The following is a 19,756-nucleotide window of genomic DNA, read 5'->3' as shown; positions in this document are numbered from 1 at the left end:
GTTGGTGAAACAGATGAAAGGGGGGAGGCAGACCGGTTCCAGCTCCAGTTCCAGCAAGCGCTCTGTTTACGTTTCGAAGCCCCCACTCTGCAAGGAGCTGTAGTAGCGCAGGGCAGGGCAGGGGTGCCAGATGTGCGGATTTTGTGGTCATTGTACTTACAAGTTTGTCATGTAAAAATCATTTTTAAAAGCTTTTACAGAGTTGTACCGACTGTTTACGCTGTTCTGATTGTAAAAATTACATTTGAAATGATTAGGTTCAAAACTTTTGTCATCAAACGTATCAAGGAGCAGGCATCCCTGTCGTGGTTAGAGCGCTCGTGTTGCTCGCTCTCCACACTGCTCTCTCGCTCAGCCATACTCTTTCTCACGCACACGGCGAGGACGACTTGCTCTGCTGCTGCCAATGCAGTGGGAGAGCTGAGAGCAAGAGAGAATGTTTCGCACAGTTGGTTTGCGCGAGCGGAAAAAACTAGTAGTCGCATGTTTTTGTTAGTCGCTGTCAGTTATTGTGCGGGGATCGTTTAAGGGGCGCACAAATGTTATTAATCACCCTGCTGAGTAGCACCGGTTCTTCCTAGGTCTTCGTCGGTCCGTGGCGCTGCTCTCCGAGTCCGGCTTATTTCGTTGAACCCGTTTCGCCCGACCAGTCACAACACACAGTTCTGCTCGTGACCGACCACGCTGTGCAGTCCACGTGGAACGCCGCGCGCACGGACTCTACTCCCCAATGGACACACGATGGACAATGAAACCTAATGATGCTGAATGGTCATTGTCTCTTGAACGAGAGTGCTGCCAGTGATGCCAATGTGTGTAACGACGACGACGACGACGTGGACTCTCACGGGTTCGTTTATTGAAAATATGTGCGACCGCGAGAACCCGAGGAGCAATTGCCGCTGATATGAGATGATTGTTTTTATTGCCATCAACAATTGGCAGTTTATGGCTACATTGCTGTGGCACTGCTCCGGACTCACAACTGGAACGGATCCAACAACGTTGCGGTAGTGTAAAGCAGTAACATAAATTACGAACGTTTACTATCATGCCGCAATAAAACGTATAAAATACAGCAGCTAAATTGCTCAACGGAAAAACCTAGACGAAAAAATTACGGATTAATTTACATAACTTCAACTAAATGTGGATTTATTGCATCTAAATGGATATAAATCTAGCTCAGGGGATTATAATTCAGTGATTTATGTAGTTTTTATTCTGTGTTTCGCTTTGTTTTCGGCTGCCTCACACTCACCTACTTGCTGGATACAATGAGAAAAAATGAGATCCAGCGGAAAATATTGCTCTCCGCAGTGTGAATGAAATTATGGCCGTGATTACCGCCGCTGCCGCTGCTGCTATGGATAAATTTATGTATTTTCCTTCGGGCTACAGTGCGCAGTGATTTTATGTTTGTGCTACATATCAAAGTGTTGTTGTGCTGTGTGTGAAAAATACGGTGCGATGCCAATTTATTGCGCGCGCCATCATCATCATCCTCCACCCTCTGAGCCTGTGTCTGCAATCACATGTCAGGCTGTGTGAAGTGAAAGCAAAAGTGACAACAAACAAATAACAAGCGAGAAAATCAGATTTATTACGGCACGCTGATTTACGGGAATTACTTCAACTTTACACAGTGTGCGCAGTGAGCTCGTGGTGTGGTCCCTGTGATAAGCGCATTAATCACCTGAAAGCAGCAAGCGAGTGAGAAAGTTCTCACGAATCTGCGCGAGCTGATAAAACCAGGACCAGGAGGACTACATCGCAGATCCAGGTGCTGATAACGGCCGCTACAATGTTGACGTCCAGCAATCAGTACATTCGACCGGAATACTTGTCTCCGTTGCCGAACACGGTGAGTTCATTTGAAACTGGTTTCAGATCTGTTTCGATTGTATCGCTATTTATGTCTGTTCCACTAAGGCGCCATCTTCATAAAAAGGGTCAATTCAAGAAAAAACAATGTAAATGGGCTGACTTCGTAAACAAGCAGTCTATCCTGCTCACGTCCGTAATGAATGAATTTTTATTAACCGACATTGGCTCATTTACATTGTTATGCTTGAATCAATAAGAGGCGAAATGTTACTCTCTGAGTTCGAGCTTTCAAAACAGGGTTTCATTTTTTCAAAAGATTTTACCAAAAAACAAGATTTATAATGATAATTATTATTTTGAACAAAATTTTCTTAAATTTTGGAGTTGAACTTTTCGAAGTGCCATGGTAAACTTCACAGCAATTGCCCAAAAAGTTTATCTCCATGTTGCCGTTTGACAGCTCGATACTTCCAAGGTATTGTTTCACAATCGCAAATAATTCTATTTGGGAGACAAAAATCTGATCTTAAAAGTTGTGTTACCCAAACTGACAAATCCCTGTAAAGTAGTTTTTGCTTGTATGCTGAAAGCAATAGTTATGTCAATTCTAGAGTAAATTTTCAGAACAACCTATGTGTCAACCTATTAAACCAAATATCAATTATGCAAAGATGACAGTATAAAAACATATGCAAATGAAAAATAGCTTTCCCTTTGAAAAAAAATTGTTCACGGAAGTCTAAATTTGTTTAATTTTTTCGTTGCAAATTAAATGCGGAATGAATTCAAAATTATATCGGTAATTTCGTAATACAAAAATACTAAAATGTTTGTTATGAAAATCTGGGTTTACCAGACTCTGGTTGATGTGATCCGTAAAAAAAATATTTTAATTAAAATAACCATGTAGTTTTAAACAAACTACAAAATTACTACACATAACATGATTGATATAAAAGCGTTTCAATCAATCAAATTGCCATAAATGACACCTGAACGATAAGAAAGGCACGTTATATCAACAATAAACTCTATCCAACACGGCTGGGTCACTCTTGGGGGGTGTGTTCATCTTTCCAATCGTAACTCGATTCATTCTAATTAGCGAAAAAGTAATCCATCCCTGTCCACGAGGTAGCGCAATTTTTTTAATGACACATTGCGAGTTGCTCTTGTTATTACCGGCTGGCATTTAGCTGCCGCTGGATCACTTGAACTGAGGCCAGAATGTCATGCTTCGCCGGGTTGGGTGAAGGGGAAAGGGGGGAGGGGCGAGGTGAACGGAACGGGTGCAACTGTCTGTCAGATGGCAGTTGGAGTGATTTATGGGATTGCCACAGCACATTTATTCCCGGGATCGTTTGTTATCATCCATCACGGCGACAGCAGAATGGCATACAGAGTGGGCCATCCGTTTCACTTTTCGTTCAAACTCACAAGAAGCGTCGAGCAATTGGGCTCCAGTGACGGCTACAAGTGAGCAGCAGCAGCAGCAATTGGGGGGCCACAGGAAGTGCTGATTAAAAATAATCAGTTTTTCCCTATACAAAAAAGCAACTCCATTTCCAAATTACACTCGTCTACGCCTAATCATCGGTGGTGATTATGAACCATATAAATCATTCTTTATTACCCATTGTTTTGACGGACTAATCAGTCACATTTCACTTTATTATCATGGCGCAAACAACTGCAATCCAATCGAAGTTCAACCTTCCAAACACATTTCCTGATTTCAAGTGCGTAGAAATTTGGAATCGCGGCGTTGCAAACAACGCTACCATAGAGTTTCCAAGTTTGACACTATGAGAAAAAACTGCGATCGGCCAAAAAGTTATTACCACAGGATTATACTGCCCCTGATCCCATAAATGTCCCATATGCATTTTCATCGATTTCGAGTTATTGATGCAGTTTTGTTCAAAATTGTGTGCTCTTTCAAAAGAGCCTATGACATCCAATTCTTTGTTCCAGAAATCCGGAGGAAATCCAGTTTTTTCGCGAAAACTTAACACGTAGCCTTATGTATGGGACAAACTTCAATTGCATTTTTCTCAGCTTGCTGTTTTTGCATATGGGACATTTATGCGAACATGGGCAGTATAGTCCATGAAATTCCCTAACTTTTGGGTGTTGGAGGTTGTTGCAAAAAGATATTGGGGTTTTAAAAAATCCATTTTTAGCCGTAATTTGCAGGAGCTATGAGAAAAAGGTCAAATCAATCCCGAATGTTTATGGCACATTTTGAAGTTCTTCAAAAGTCCTGTCGAGTGCAACTAAGAGAATTTAAATTGATTGAGTTTTACGGAAATGCGAGAAATTTTTTCTTGTTTTTTTTAGCCTCAAACTTCAATGCACGTTTTACCTCACATCCCTTTATCGTAGAGGGCTCATATTTGGCAAGAGTTTATCTCATGTATAGATAAACAAACGCTGAAAGTTTTCATCAAAATCGGTGCACCTCGATACGACCTGTTTCACATTGGTGAAAAACACGATCTTAATCCAACCAGTTTCAAAAATGTTCGCAAAAATGAAAACGAAACATTTTTTAAAAATAATTAAAAATGCAGTAGGTTATCTTCTACAATGACATAGGAAACTGGACTGTAGTCTCGAATTATCCGAAGTTCGATTTTCCCAAAGTGTATAAGGGACTTCGGATAATCGAATCATTAACCATTTTTTTTAATTTTTTAAAGTAATTCAAATATCAAATACGATTGGTTGATCACCTATTAAATTAATCTCAACAATCAAAACTACGACGACGAAAAAAATCGTGATTCGATTATCCGAAGTGATTTTTTTCCAAAGCTTTCGGAAAATCGAGGTTGGACTGTATATCTGTTTAAAAGTTAAAAAGTTCAACAAGAGATTGTTGATTGTAAAATGACACCTTTATCTTATTTGGATTTTTTTACTAAAATCGAATAAAGAACTCAAATTGATATTTTGGACAACTTTTAGAAAAATTATGTGTGTCGCAACTAAAATATATGTTTAATTTTGGTTTTGTTTAGTACAAATCCGCAAAATTTTCTATAAATCAACATATTTGTACCTATTATAAACACTTGGGTTAGGGACCAAGTCTTCCCACTCTCCCCTATAGTTTCTGATCAACAATGTGATTAAGAAAATAAGATTCGAATCTTCGTAATAAGCTATCGAGCTTAACACTTATTCACATTTGAATTATGTCTAACTTCCTCCTAACGGCCACTCGAACAACCTCTCATTCGGGAACTAAATGTTATTGACACAAATTAGCAGTGTCGTTGGCCGTTGTTTAACCTATCGTTTTCGTTCGTTCCACACTGGCCACCACCAATCCTGGCGGCAAAAGGAGATCAAATCTGGCCGCCCGCTAAATTATGACCCATTAGAAACGTCTTTATAGGCACTAAGAGGATTAAATAAATTTTATATTCATAATCAGGGCGCATATATACGACCCATAAATTGCTAGCTTTTCAATCGGAACGTTTGGATCGGTTGGAAAAGTAGAATACACACGGCGCTCAAGCAAAGCTATTCTCTCAATACATTAGGGGCTTACTCCTGTGCTGCAAAAGGAGCTCTTGCTCTTGCTTGCATTCAGATTCGCGTGTAATAAATGGCCTGAGCCGACTCAGTGTCTTTTCTGCTTATATTTTACTCCGGAGACTGTTGAGGCAACTGAGCTGAGGCTACGCTGCGATATACGATTAAGTCTTTGGCTTTGGGGCCGACGCGACTCGATGCGCGAGCGCGGATTAATTGACGTGTTGATGATGTCGGAGTCGAAGAATTAACGTCCAATCGAACACTAATCGCTGACAGTATTCGGTCACGAGCAATAAATCATGACATGGCGGGCTCTGCGCTGCTATGAGACATTGTGGGGTCGCCTCGCCGCACACACAGCTTGGGTACCACCTTGACTCCGTTTGTCGGGCCAATTAAGTCAGTTGACATTCAACGCCGCCGCGCCACTTAGAGCCGAGATCAGAAGCGCGAGAAGGGAGCGGCAGTTGTGCTGGCAGCGGCGCAATAATTCAATCATATTCCCTAGCAAACTCGGCGAGCCGACCCAACTTGGAGAGCTGCTCAAAATGTGAGAAACCGTTTCTCAATTGACTGTAAAAAGTGATGATATCTTTGTTTGGATTGTACGTGGCGACGACTTCACCGACGACGACGTTCATGCCGAAAGGAAGACATTCATTAAATGCTGAAAATGACACGAAACGTGCAATTTCGAGCCACGATCGGAGAAGCAACATACCATAAATAACGCAAATAAAATTAATAAATAAATAAATTCAACAAACGAGCCCCTCTGCTGCGGTCGGTACTTTTTTTTGCGCTGGCAACTACCTAGCGTTGGCCGCAACCAACAACGGACGGACGAGAGAAGGAAAGAGACCATGCCGAAAGAAACCCATGTTCCGACGGCCGCGCACCGCCCTGCGGCTCCAATCCCGTGTGCAATCATCAAGGTTGACTTTAAAAGAGACCATAAATTAGCAGATTACGGGGTAAAATATGTGAAAGTGTGTTTATAAATTATAATCACAATACCGGGGCTGGGGCACCAAAACGCGATTCATGCGAAAGTTACGTACGCCCGAGGGGTCGACCGGCGATGAAGGTGGCGTTTCGAGGAAAGCGAAATTAAGACCAAAGCATACCGCCCTCCTTAACCTATTAAGAAGCGGTAAAGTTGGTATGCGTTGTGGATTAGTTCTTACAGGAATATGGCAGGGTTGGCAAAAGTCCTGTCACCTCGATGGGTTTTGAAGGAAAAAACTCTCAATCCAGTTTACCCGAGCAGATGGAAATAACTGGAAGTGTTAAAGTTCTGTTATTGTCAGGAGGTCAGGACTTTTCATTAAAACATCCAGATTAGCTGTTATAGTAACACAAAACAATAATACAGCAATTCCCCACGAAAACAGCATGATTCAAAAAAAGTTCTCCGATCGGGCTCAACATTTTTCTGGCGGTTCCTTGGCCGAAATAATTTGTTCCGTATTTTTTTGTTTGGCCATTAGGGTGACCTACGCCGTGTTAGGGTGCTACGAAAAATTGTCATTTTCGTCATTTTTCACAAAAACCACTTTTTTCAAAAAATCATTCAATCCGATTTTAGCTGTCTTAGACGCAAAAGAAAAGTGATTAGTTTGGCTGTTTGGGAAAAATAGTAAGAAGTTTCAAAAATCTAGCTTAATATTTGAAAAGGTCGTCGTACTTAAAATGCTGTTTTGAAGGTCTCGGGACCAATGAGCCTATGTCTGAAAATATTTTTACCTGATTTCTCGAAAAATTTTACATAATATATCAGAAAATGGTGAAGTATTGTTTTCAATTTTCTTGGCTACAATTTTTCTAAATAAAAACTGGGTTTTTCGACGCGCCACGCGCAAAAATGGTAAAATTACGAAAACGGTCAAAAAACTTTTTTCGCTAAAACTGCGATAACTTGAAAATTTTAGCGATGACCTATACATGTTAGGGTACCAAAATTTTCGTAATACGCAACTTTTGGTACCCTAACATGTATAGGTCATCGCTGAAATTTTGAAGTTACTCAGTTTTTATTTTCAAAAAATCGTATCTCAGAATATTGAAAACATAACTTCGTCATTTTTTGATATGTTATGTAAAACTTTCCGAGGAATCTGAAAAAAATATGTTTAGCCATAGGCTTTTTGGTCCCGAGACCTTCAAAACTGCATTTTAAGTTTTCATACGACCTTTTCAAATTTTAAGCTAGATTTTTGGAACTTCTTACTGTTTTTCACAAATATCAAATCTAATCACCTTTCTTTTGCGCCTAAGACAACAAAATCGGATGAAATGGCGCGGAGATATTTGTTTTTTTGCGAAAATCGACGAAAATTGTCATTTTACGGATCACCCTAACACTGCGTAGGTCACCCTAATGGCCAAACAAAAATGTACGGGTCTAATTATTTCGGCCAAGGAACCCCCAGAAAAAATTTGAGCCCGATCGAAGAATATTTTTTTCGAATCATGCTGTTTTCGTTAGGAATTGCTGAATAGAGATATGTTTGTAAAATAACTCTTTCTGCTATCAAAAATAATTACAAGAAAATCCGATTACAAAGAAAAAAAATTTTCTTGGTAATTCAATTCGGTATTTCTGAGACATGTTATTTTTGCAATGGTTTTGAGTTTGATATTGTTTTCTAAATAATAGCTTATTTAAAAAAAATGATTGGTTCCAATCAAATATTGCATATTTTCAAATGTTGAATAAAATCAGTTAACATTGGCTGACGGCTTACAAACTTTGATCAATGCTCGAAAAATTGTGAAAATTATCTAAAACCACACAAAATATCCCCGTGAGCAAATCACCAAAAAAGTGATCTTGAAAAATGTTTGTAAGTATCCAAAGCTCATGGAATAAAAAAATATATTGAAATATTCCGTTTTATACACTTAGATAATTTTCGTACGGTCAAATAATGTCTTTTAAAAAATTGTCAAAATTTCCCAATGTTCTAGCTATATAAAGCAAAATAACAATAAATAACAAATTGGATTATGGACACTTTAATTTTTGAACAAATATTCGATTTTTTAGGGGTATCAAAATAAAAAAAATACAATTTTGAAATTCTCGGGTTTCAATGCAATAAAGCATTCGCTTTGAGACGAAAAAAGAAATAACCATTTCAAAATACAAGAAAAATATCTTAATTTGGTATCCAATCAACGACAAGGTTTGCAATTAGCAATGTCAAAACAATACCTTAAAATCTGGAGCAATATTTAAAAAGGGCGCATAAGCATTTTGACAGCTATTTTGGCAAATTTAGAGGCAACAGGTAACTATTTAACAAAACCCACAGCACATCGAGTTTTGTGAAAAAGTTAATTGTTGGCTTGGAATTTGCGAAATAGTTCCAGCTATCAAAACGCTTATCCGCCCTTTTCTCGTGTTGCTCCAGAAATGATATGATACCAAATATTGCTCATGCATAATCCTTAAGACTAATTTCACAGGGTTCAGGAATACCATTAATTGGTATTGATACCAGAAAAATGTGCCGGGACCCGTGGTGTAGGGGTAAGCGTAATTGCCTCTCACCCAGTCGGCCTGGGTTCGATCCCAGAAGGTCCCGGTGGCGTTTTTCGAGACGTTGGCCCCGGTCTACCTGCCTCGGTGGAGTCGCTGGTAGTCAATTGGACTAACAATTCAAGGGTCGTCAGTTCGAATACCGGGGTGGATGGAAGCTAGGTGAGCAATTCTCTACGAAATCGGTCTTTTTTCTTCAATTTTAATTTTTGTATTTTTTAATCCGACTGAAACTTTTTTGGTGCCTTCGGTATGCCCAAAGAAGCCATTTTGCATCATTAGTTTGTCCATATAATTTTCCATACAAATTTGGCAGCTGTCCATACAAAAATGATATGTAAAAATTAAAAAATCTGTACCTTTTGAAGGAATTTTTTGATCGATTTGGTGTCTTCGGCAAAGTTGTAGGTATGGATATGGACTACACTGAAAAAAAATGATACACTGTAAAAAAAATTTGGTGATTTTTTATTTAACTTTTTGTCAAAAAAACTTGATTTGCAAAAAAACACTATTTTTAATTTTTTTTATTTTTTGATATGTTTTAGAGGACATAAAATGCCAACTTTTCAGAAGTTTCCAGAATGGGCAAAAAATCTTTGACCGAGTTATGAATTTTTGAATCAATACAGATTTTTTCAAAAAATCGAAATATTGTTTACAAAAATTTTTCAACTTCATTTTTCGATGTAAAATCGAATTTGCAATCAAAAAGTACTTTAGTGAAATTTTGATAAAATGCACCGTTTTCAAGTTATAACCATTATTAGGTAACTTTTTTAAAAATAGTCGCAGTTTATAATTTTTTTAAATTAGTGCCCATGTTTGCCCACCTTTGAAAAAAATATTTTTGAAAAGCTGAGAAAATTCTCTATATTTTGCTTTATTGAACTTTGTTGATACGACCCATAGTTGCTGAGATATTGCCATGCAAAGGTTAAAAAACAGGAAAATTGATGTTTTCTAAGTCTCACCCAAACAACCCACCATTTTCTAATGTCGATATCTCAGCAACTACAAATCCGATTCAAAATTTTAAAATATGAAACATTCGTAAAATTTTCCGATCTTTTCGAAAAAAATACTTTCAAAAATTTAAAATCAAGACTAACATTTCAAACGGGCCAAACATTCAATATTACGCCCGTTTGAAATGTTAGTCTTGATTTTAATTTTTTGAAAAAATTTTTTTCGAAAAGATCAGAAAATTTCACGAATGTTTCATGTTTTAACATTGTGAATCGGATTTATAGTTGCTGAGATATCGACATTAGAAAATGGTGGGTTGTTTAGGTAAGACTTAGAAAACATCAATTTTCCTGTTTTTTAACCTTTGCATGGCAATATCTCAGCAACTATGGGTCGTATCAACAAAGTTCAATAAAGCAAAATATAGAGAATTTTCTCAGCTTTTCAAAATATTTTTCAAAGGTGAGCAAACATGGGCACTAATTTAAAAATGAAAACTGCGACTATTTTAAAAAGTTACCTCAAAATGGTTATAACTTGAAAACGGTGCATTTTATCAAAAATTCACTAAAGTACTTTTTGATTGCAAATTCGATTTTACATCGAAAAATGAAGTTGAAAAATTTTTGCGACCAATATTTCGATTTTTCGAAAAATCTGTATTGATTCAAAAATCATAACTCGGTCAAAGATTTTGCCCATTCTGAAACTTCTGAAAAGTTGGCATTTATGTCCTCTAAAACATATCAAATAAAAAATTAAAAATAGTGTTTTTGCAAATCAAGTTTTTGTGACAAAAGTTAATTAAAAATCACCAAAAATTTTTACCGTGTATCATTTTTTTCAGTGTAGTCCATATCCATACCTACAACTTTGCCCAAGACACCAAATCGATCAAAAAATTCCTTCAAAAGATACAGATTTTTGAATTTTCACATATCATTTTTGTATGGACAGCTGCCAAATTTGTATGGAAAATTATATGGACAAACTAATGATGCAAAATGGCTTCTTTGGGCATACCGAAGGCACCAAAAAAATTTCAGCCGGATTAAAAAATACAAAAAAAATCGAATGACCGAAATCTCAGAGAACTGCTCAGGTGTAAAAAGAGGTTTGCAATTGCTTCAACAATCAGGGTTTCGCATACCTAGTTTCGAGTAGGAATCTCGCAATCGAGAACGCCAATGCAATGCTGTAGAGCGGATAATTTTTTTGTTTTTTTTACCAGAAAAATCTTTCTATTGAGATTAAAAAATTACTCTCAGCACATGTTTCACCCATGGTCAAAAAAATAACAAATCGAAAAAAAAACAAACATGATAGCGCAAATAAATAGCTGATAAAATGATCAAATTCTTGGTGAAAATAAATGCCACACCAAATTCACACAAACAGTCAGCGTTAGCAAACAGTTCGGTGCGCTTTGCCTAGCGAAACACTTTAACTTCGACTTAATTAATTTACACAGCTAATGAGCAAACACAACCATAAATCCATTTGGCTCAAATTCGTGCGCATCCGCCTTAAGGCTCGCCGAGATTCCGTTTGTCGTTGTTGAGCTGGGGCGGCCAAGATGAAATGTTTGACGGTCAATAAATTTTGATTAATCTTCTGCGTCGCCGTCACCACGACCGACCGCGAGCAGACAAGCTGGCAGTTTTGTTTTTCGCTGATGGCAGTTAATCTGGTGTATGTTCCTTTGAAAGCACTAATCTCAAATCTCGCCGAGAGCATTCACTGAGCCGCGGCTTTGATGTTTGTGTGGCAATCTTGTCACGATGCCAGCAGCAGCAGCAGTTTGAGAATAAATAAAAGTCTAATCCTTCGCCATGCAGCAGTTAACACGTTCGCCCCACCACGCCACGGCCAGTAAAAAGAGTCGAAACATTAGGCGAAGGTTTAATTCGCCGTTAAATTAAGTCATGTTGCTGTGAGTTATTTGAAACGCCCGCTTCTAACCGAAATTCCGACGATTCTGGGAGAAAGAAAATATAGAATGCCTTTCAACGGAAGCGTAACAAATGTCTTTCAAGCGCAATTTATCCGTAACAGTTAGCCGTAAATTATTTATGAGCTTTGTCGGGCAGATACAGTCCGTTGCAAAAAGTTGTCCAATATAAATTTTCTAGCTTTACTTATAACCCTTTTCGATAAAACATTAAACCCAACTGGCTTACAGGTATGCACATAAAAATAATCATTGAACAGACTTCAGAACAGAGAACGCTGACGATTGGGTCGTCGAGTTATTCGTGGTGCAAATTATTTATATTAGATCTAATCTAATCTAATCAGACCCTAGCGCAGCCAATCTTTCGAAGGGATCCTGGAGAGTGCCTTAGGTTAGATGACGCCTAGCACTCTTCTTGTCATTTATTAACATTTGTAGTGCGCCATTGCATGAGAATGCATTGAAACATCACAAGTGTTAAAGCGGCCAGGCCTACTGCGTAAAGCCGTATCGCAGAGATGATTCGTAATTGGGTTGAGTTTGAGCAATGAGTGTTGGAACAACCACACAATTCTGAATCGACAGGGGAGGAAGAAGCGTGGGGACACACCACCATACGCTCCGAGATTTGGTTGTATTCGTTGGGAGCACCATGATAAGAAGGTTTGGTACTCCGGGACCCTCTGGGATGGGACATTGTATTTCCACGAATGCCCTGGACACTATTTGCCGTGGTTATAGCGCCACAACTCGCTCTTGGTGCAAATTATTTGTATTAGACTTCAAAATGCGCGAGTGTTTTAGTGCTTAAAAGACATTCCCTTAGCATCGTAGCTCGAAAGGCTCGACGTTGGGTTTATATGATAAAAGTCCTCCCCATAGCATTGTAGCTCGGGAGGCATCGAAAAACCAATATCTTGTCCAACTAACAAGACGAAAAGAAACATATTATTCAAGTGATGCTTGGATGAGGTGCTGTGGATTCAACGGTCTCATGCGGTGTCGTCAGGAATGGAACTAATTAATTTTTTTTTTTTAATTAAATATACTTTATTGAATCTTTCTTATAATAATTACATTTGGTTTACATAATAAGTGGTCAGCTGTGGCTCTTCAGCTTTAGTTTGCTTTTCGTGATTTAAACACTGTTCATTTTTATAACTTTAAAAGTATATGATTTATCATTTTTGTAACACTAGGTACAATGAGGAAAAAATGTTAAGAAAACATAACCTAACCTAAAACTAACTTAATCTTACCATAAACTAAACCAATCCTTGAATCAAGGGGTATTCAGATATAGCACATTTTTCCCTGAATTTCAAACATTTTTCTTGAATCTTCTGATCCAACATTTTTACTTCTGCTAATTCATGAACCTCACTTGATCTTGTCCAGCCAGGAACATTCAAAACCATTTTGAGTACCTTGTTTTGGACACGCTGGAGCTTCAATTTATGAGTTCTAGCGCAACACTCCCAAACAGGTACTGCATACTCAATAACGGGGTAAATTATTTGTTTGTAAACTGCTAACTTATTTTTCAAAGATAGCTTTGATTTTCTGTTAATTAAAGGATACAAACACCTGATGAGAATGCTGCACTTGTTCAATATTTTATCTACATGCTGCCGAAACAAAAGTTTCGAGTCAAGTATGAGACCTAAATAGACAACTTCCTTTGACCAGGGTATCGAAACATCATTCATTTTAATCAAAACATCATCCTTTGGGACAAATCTGGCCGATTTGGAAAGTGGAAAAATGATGGTTTGAGTTTTGGCTGCATTTATGCGAATTTTCCAGTCGCCAAAGTATTCGGAAAGAACGTCAAGACCCTTCTGAAGACGGCCAACTAAATATCTGGTTATTTTACCCTTATAAATAACGGCAGTGTCATCAGCAAAAAGTGACAACACACCATTACCAGGAAGAGTAGGCAAATCAGATGTAAAAATATTGTACAGAAGTGGGCCAAGAATACTTCCTTGGGGAACCCCAGCATCAATGTTGAATAATCCAGAAGCAATCCCATTCAGAAAAACCCTGAACGATCTCTCCGAAAGATAGTGCTGGATAATTTTGATACATTGGAAAACCGTATAAATACAGTTTATGTATCAAACCATCATGCCAAACATTGTCAAAAGCCTTCTCAACATCCAACAAAGCCATAGCAGTTGATTTAGACTCAAGCTTGTTCTGCTTGATGATTTTAGTTACTCTCGTGAGCTGATGAGCAGTATTATGTCCCTTTCGGAAGCCAAACTGTTCATTCAAAATTATATTATTATCGTTGGTAAAATCCAAAAGCCTTGAATAGATGACCTTCTCAAAGAGTTTGGACAGACTACTCAAAAGACTAATGGGACGATAACTTGTTGGCGATGTTGGATCTTTTTGAGGCTTCAAAATTGGTATGACTTTGCCCAGTTTCCAATTGGTGGGGAAGTAACCAAGTTGCAAACATTTATTGAAAATATTGGCTAGATGTTGAAAGAACTGATCACTCTGTTTTTTCAACACCAGATTAAAAATGTTATCAAAGCCAGGAGCTTTCATATTTTTCATTTGTTTTACTGCAACTTTGACTTCCTCACCAGAAACATGGGAATCTGCAGGAAATTCAAAGGTAGAGTCATTGATTGTTGAAATACTATTGGCAACTGATGTTTCTTTACGGCTGGTCATGGAAGCGCCAAGATTATGTGAACTAACAAAATGAAGCCCAAGTGCATTTGCCTTTTCCTCGGATGTAATCAAAGGAGAATCCTCAACAATAAGAGGAGGAATAGGCTTTGGTTTGTTTTTAAGAACTTTTGAAAGTTTCCAAAATGGTTTTGAATAATTCCCAAGCTGGCTTACATGTTTTGAAAATTCTTGATTTCTGATATTGTCAAGTCGGTCTTGTATGATTTTGTTCAAATTGTTCACTGAAATCTTTTGTCATAGTCCCCAGTCCGTTGATATTGTCTCCTATAAACATTCCTAAGTCTAATCAAGTGTTTAGTATCTACGTCAATATCAGTTACCTTAAAATTAACAGGAACCTCTCGAACGTTGGCAGCCTCTGCTTGGTTGATAGCCTGCTGGATCACCTCCAGCGAACGATCAATATCAGCAGAAGTTTCCGGGTGTTGATCATAGTCGATGTTGCTGTCTACCACTTGCTGAAACTGCTGCCAGTCAACGTTGTGGTAATCTTTCCGGGTTGGTTGCCGCTGCGGAGTAACGGAAGCTCCAACCTCCACAACCACCGGATAGTGATCAGAACTCAACTCTTCAAACACCTCAGGATGAGCCACGTTCTCAGCCATATTGGTAATGAAGAAGTCGATGATTGAGTGATTCCCAGACCGAGCCACCCTCGTTGGACGATCCGGACTCACAACGTTGTAGTATCCGTTTTGCAGATCGTTGTGCAGAATCACTCCGTTCCGATTCCTCCTGCTGTTGCCCCAAACTTCATGCTTCGCGTTGAGGTCACCAGCGATGATGTACTTTGCGCTCCGCCGTGTCAGCTTCTGGATATCGCTCTTCAGTTTTGCTGCTGAACCATCTCTGGCATTCACCTGACGTGGACAGTATGCAGCAATGAAGAGTACTGGGCCAACCGAAGTGGGAATTTCCACTCCAACGGCCTCGATGATGTCCAGCTTAAAGTGTGGCAGCCGGCGTGGCTTGAGATCACGATGAACAGCGACAAGCACACCTCCTCCTTCAGAGGTGGTCCTATCGAGCTGCGTCGCGATCTTGTAGTTTTGCAGATAAACTTTTTCACCGGGCTTCAGATGAGTTTCCGTGATGGCGGCTACGTCGATCTCCTTCTCGCGAAGAAAATCCACCAGCTCTAAATTCTTCCTCCTAATGGAGCAAGCGTTCCAATTCAGCAGCTTGAGGGACCTACGATCCATACTGGATGACGAACGAGGTCAGCACTTCAATCTGCTGGGTCTTGGTTTTGCATCCACGCAGTGCAGCGGACATCTGTTTGAAAATATTGAGGAGTTCGGTTGAGGTGTAAAGATCATTACCATTTTCCTCAACTGCTGGTTCTTGGGTTGGTCTTGGCTCCTGGCTGAAGCCCGGTGGTGGCGTTCTCGGCTCCTGGCTGGAACCCGGCCGTGGATGATTCATCTCAGCTCTCTTCCTGGGATCCAACGGCAACGGTGCCAAGTTCGGGACCTGGCGTCGCGGTTGAAGAGGTGGAAAATTTTCCTCCACCAGGGCTGGAGGAGTTCTACGACGCTGAGGCTGATTCTTCGTCGATGCTTGCTGCCGAATTTTCACGAACTCAGCTCTCTTGGGGCACTTTCGGTCGGTTGACGAGTGCTCACCGTTGCAGTTGAGGCACTTCACCAGCGAATCTTGGATGCACTGGGATGTGATGTGCGCATCGGTACCACATTTGGCGCAACGACGCTTCAGGTGGCAGTTCTTACCTCCGTGCCCGAAACCCAGGCAGTTGAAGCATTGTGTGACGTCACGATGCACTGGTCGGTATCGCTCCCACGACACGATAATGTTGAAAACCGCTCGAATTGCCTTCAGCTCAGGAAGCGTCGTCGATCCCTTAGCCAAATGCAGCAGGTAGAGCTGGTCACGGTACTTGATGTCTTTGTTGCGTCGGCTCATTTTGTGCACGGCCAACACATCCAGTTTCAAAACTTTTAGCTCGGCAGCTAATTCCTCCACTGGCATGTCGTACAGACCTCTGACGACGATTTTGTACGGCTTATCCATGACGACATCATGGGTAAAATACTCCGCCTCGTTTTCGGTCAAGTAATCCTTGACCAGTTGATAGTGCTGCCTGGATTGCACCAGCACCTTAAATCCGTCCTGACACAGACGAATGTTGCCTAGGACTTTCCCAGACTTGATGAGTTCAACCAGCCCCGCTCGAAAGTCGATCGTTGCTGCTGATTGCCGCACATAAAAGGAGGCAGTTTCTCCTTTCGCTGTTTCACTTCATTCTCCTTTGCTTCCGCTACCTGGTCCTCGTCAGGCAGTCCAGCGAACTTGTTGTTCTTCAATAGCTGCTCCTCGTGCGACGAAGAGTTCTCCTCCTCCTCATCCATCGGTACAGTACCGTCGCTCTTTTTCGTCTTTTTGCTGTTCGATGTCACTTCCAAAAGCACCTTCCTTTTGGAAATCCCCGGTTTTTGGCCATCAGTTGAGGCCTCAACCTTCCTTTTGGAAATTCCCACTTTTTTGCCTGCTTGAGCCGCAGGTAGGGCAATATTGCCGGCGTTTTGCGCCGGCACGCGACGAGTCATGTTGATTCAGACAACCTTCACCAACGAATGCTCGGATAACAATCCAGGAATGGAACTAATAACTCCATGTCTGAAGAGTCTGCAAATTCAAGTATTGGTCTAACATTCCTCCTTTTTGTTGAACTGCTGGCTTCTTGGGAAGGCGGAGATATTGACTAATAAAGTAGGGATCTTCAGGGGTTAAACAGTGAACGGATTATTGGCTCCCACTGATTATTATTGTTTCATTGTTTAACTTCAGCTGATCTGTCAATAACGGAGTAGCAACTCATTTGGAAGTCAACCATGATCATGCTCATGCGCAGACTTCACGACCACTGAAATGAAAAAAAAACATTGCCACAGGATTTTTAAATCATTAATTTCAGAGAATTACTCAAGCTGCAAAAAGTTTCAGGAGTACTACAAGAGATCTTCAAGACACCTACAGCATGTTTTATCATGATTTGTTTTTATTATCATACATTTATAATATTTTCAAAGCATTTTTTTTTCTTTATGCATAATAGAGAGAGACTTTGTTGATCTAAATCATATTTTTTATTTATTTTCCCTATTATAGACTTTTTCCATGAGACTGAGTGTAGATTAACTTCTCATCGTCGCCATCGTGCTAACTTGTCGTACGTGCATTTTGGGCCAAATTGAGTTAAGAACGCCATTTTGTGCAGCTCACAATGCCTCACCTTTTGACCTTCACAGATCCCCAAAATTCGATTTCAATCCTGAGATATTCAACAAAAACCGAAAAAACTCCGTGCATTTTTGTCACTTTACATATGAAAGTAGTTTCAATCTTGTCGTGCTATCTTGTCACTCCATGGAAATTGATGTAAGTGCGACAAAAGGCCAAAGGGATTTCAGGCCAGGAAAGTCAGGATGCGTTTGTCGCACGTGCAAGCTAGACTACCGTAAACATTTGTAATTATAACTCGGGACTCCAGCAACCAACTTCAACCAAACTTTGGGACAGTGCACAGAATGGTGAGCCAAACAAAACGTGTTTGTTATTGTTTACATTGCGTGCTCTCGTTTTTGAATATTCAAGGTCAAACATTAAAACGCGTTTTTCTCGGAACGTCAAAATGGCGGGTGCGACAAGATAGCACGACGACGTCGTCATGAGAAGAAACCTCTTCCTAGATAAATTTAGGGTTCGGCCTTGCGGAGGAGTGTAGCATCACCTTGCTGATGAAGCTATTGAATTAAATTCTCGTTCGTCTGGTTACGCCTTCACCGTGTTGCGCGGTAATAATTATTGATGAATTTCACCATTAACACACCGAAACGATTCAAAACTTGCGCAGTCAGTCAGTCAGCCATTCAATCAGTCAACCAGTCCCGTCAGGCAGTGTCGAGAATGATTGGACTGGCTTGGTTCTCGACTGCCGCCAACAAACTGTTGGCAGGGTCGGCCGCTGCTGCTTTTCGGTTTGCCCGCGCCACCAAATGAATATAAATGACGAATTAATGAAATAATTTATTCTCACAGCTCATTTCTGGGGTCTGGAAGTGAGCGGTAAAAATGGCAATATTTTTGTAAACACCCATAAATCATATGATTTATGACCGCCATTCATTAAAACAAATTGGTTTCGCCACAGATAATGACAGTTGGGTCGTTTATTTTAATTCATGCCGTGGGATACAACAATGGGAAATCGATAACAGAAACGGGGCCCAACCCATCATCATTGGGCAGCAGCGTGGCTTTGGCACAATTGGTCGAATGAGACTTTATTTTCGATAAAGCGGCATAAATCATCGATGGGCCTCTGTTCGATTCTTAAGCACCAATTCATCTGGCTTAATAATTGTTTGAAATTGTGAATTAATGATTTATTTTCTAGCCTGAAAATTGAAAATCATGCATACCTCAAAGCAATAGTGGTGTTTTTTTTTACTAAATTTGTTAATAAATACGTACCGTAAACTGGAGTGACATTGGTAGGATTTCATTTTTTTATGTATCCTCCAACTGGTAAGGTTTTTTTTCAAGATTATTATTTTTAAAACATGTACTGGGGTAGACCACACAAGGTTCATGCACTATTTTTTGAAAAAAAAAGTCAATTCGTTACTGGTATTATTATTTATGTAAGCTTATTAACTATCCTGGCTGTTACCATCCATATCATTACGTCGTATAGAAATGGCCAAAACCCTTATTTGTTCAACACTTTTATTTTTAAAACCGCTGTATCTTCACAAGGATTGAACTTAGGACAATGGTCCAATATGGGACTTTTAAGTAAAATTGTCTGGAAAATCAATTCCAACTATCGAATTTTTGAAATTTCTTACGATAAACAGTTTTGGTAAATGATTTTTGTAATTTTTAAGGAGAGCAAAAAGAAAATCGTAACATCATCTAGAAACCGGGACCCGTGGTTTAGGGGTAAGCGTTATTGCCTCTCACCCAGTCTGCCTGGGTTTGATCCCAGAAGGTCCCGGTGGCATTTTTCGAGACGAGATTTGTCTGATCACGCCTTCCGTCGGACGGGAAGTAAATGTTGGCCCCGGACTAACCTGAAGGTTAGGTCGTTAGCTCAGTCCAGGTGTAGGAGTCGTCTCCCTGGGTCCTGTTTCGGTATAGTCGCTGGTAGGCAGTCACTTAAGTGGTCTGGGTTGCCA

At 39.7% G+C, this 19,756-nt stretch overlaps 1 protein-coding gene across 1 annotated transcript in view; it reads left to right on the top strand.

Annotated features, from left to right (window-relative positions):
* The first annotated feature begins 461 nt into the window (after window positions 1-461).
* The window catches only part of LOC6031728 (zinc finger protein Elbow), a 43,621-nt gene continuing 24,326 nt past the window's right edge, over window positions 462-19,756 (top strand). Inside the window, exon 1 of the mRNA XM_038255657.1 lies at window positions 462-1,864. Coding sequence (XP_038111585.1) covers window positions 1,805-1,864 — 60 coding nt within the window. The 5' untranslated portion in view covers window positions 462-1,804. The remainder of the gene's footprint in view (window positions 1,865-19,756) is intronic.

Source organism: Culex quinquefasciatus, chromosome 2 (genome assembly GCF_015732765.1).
Source record: "Culex quinquefasciatus strain JHB chromosome 2, VPISU_Cqui_1.0_pri_paternal, whole genome shotgun sequence".
Lineage (NCBI taxonomy): Eukaryota > Metazoa > Arthropoda > Insecta > Diptera > Culicidae > Culex > Culex quinquefasciatus.
This window is presented reverse-complemented; position numbering and strand designations above follow the sequence as displayed.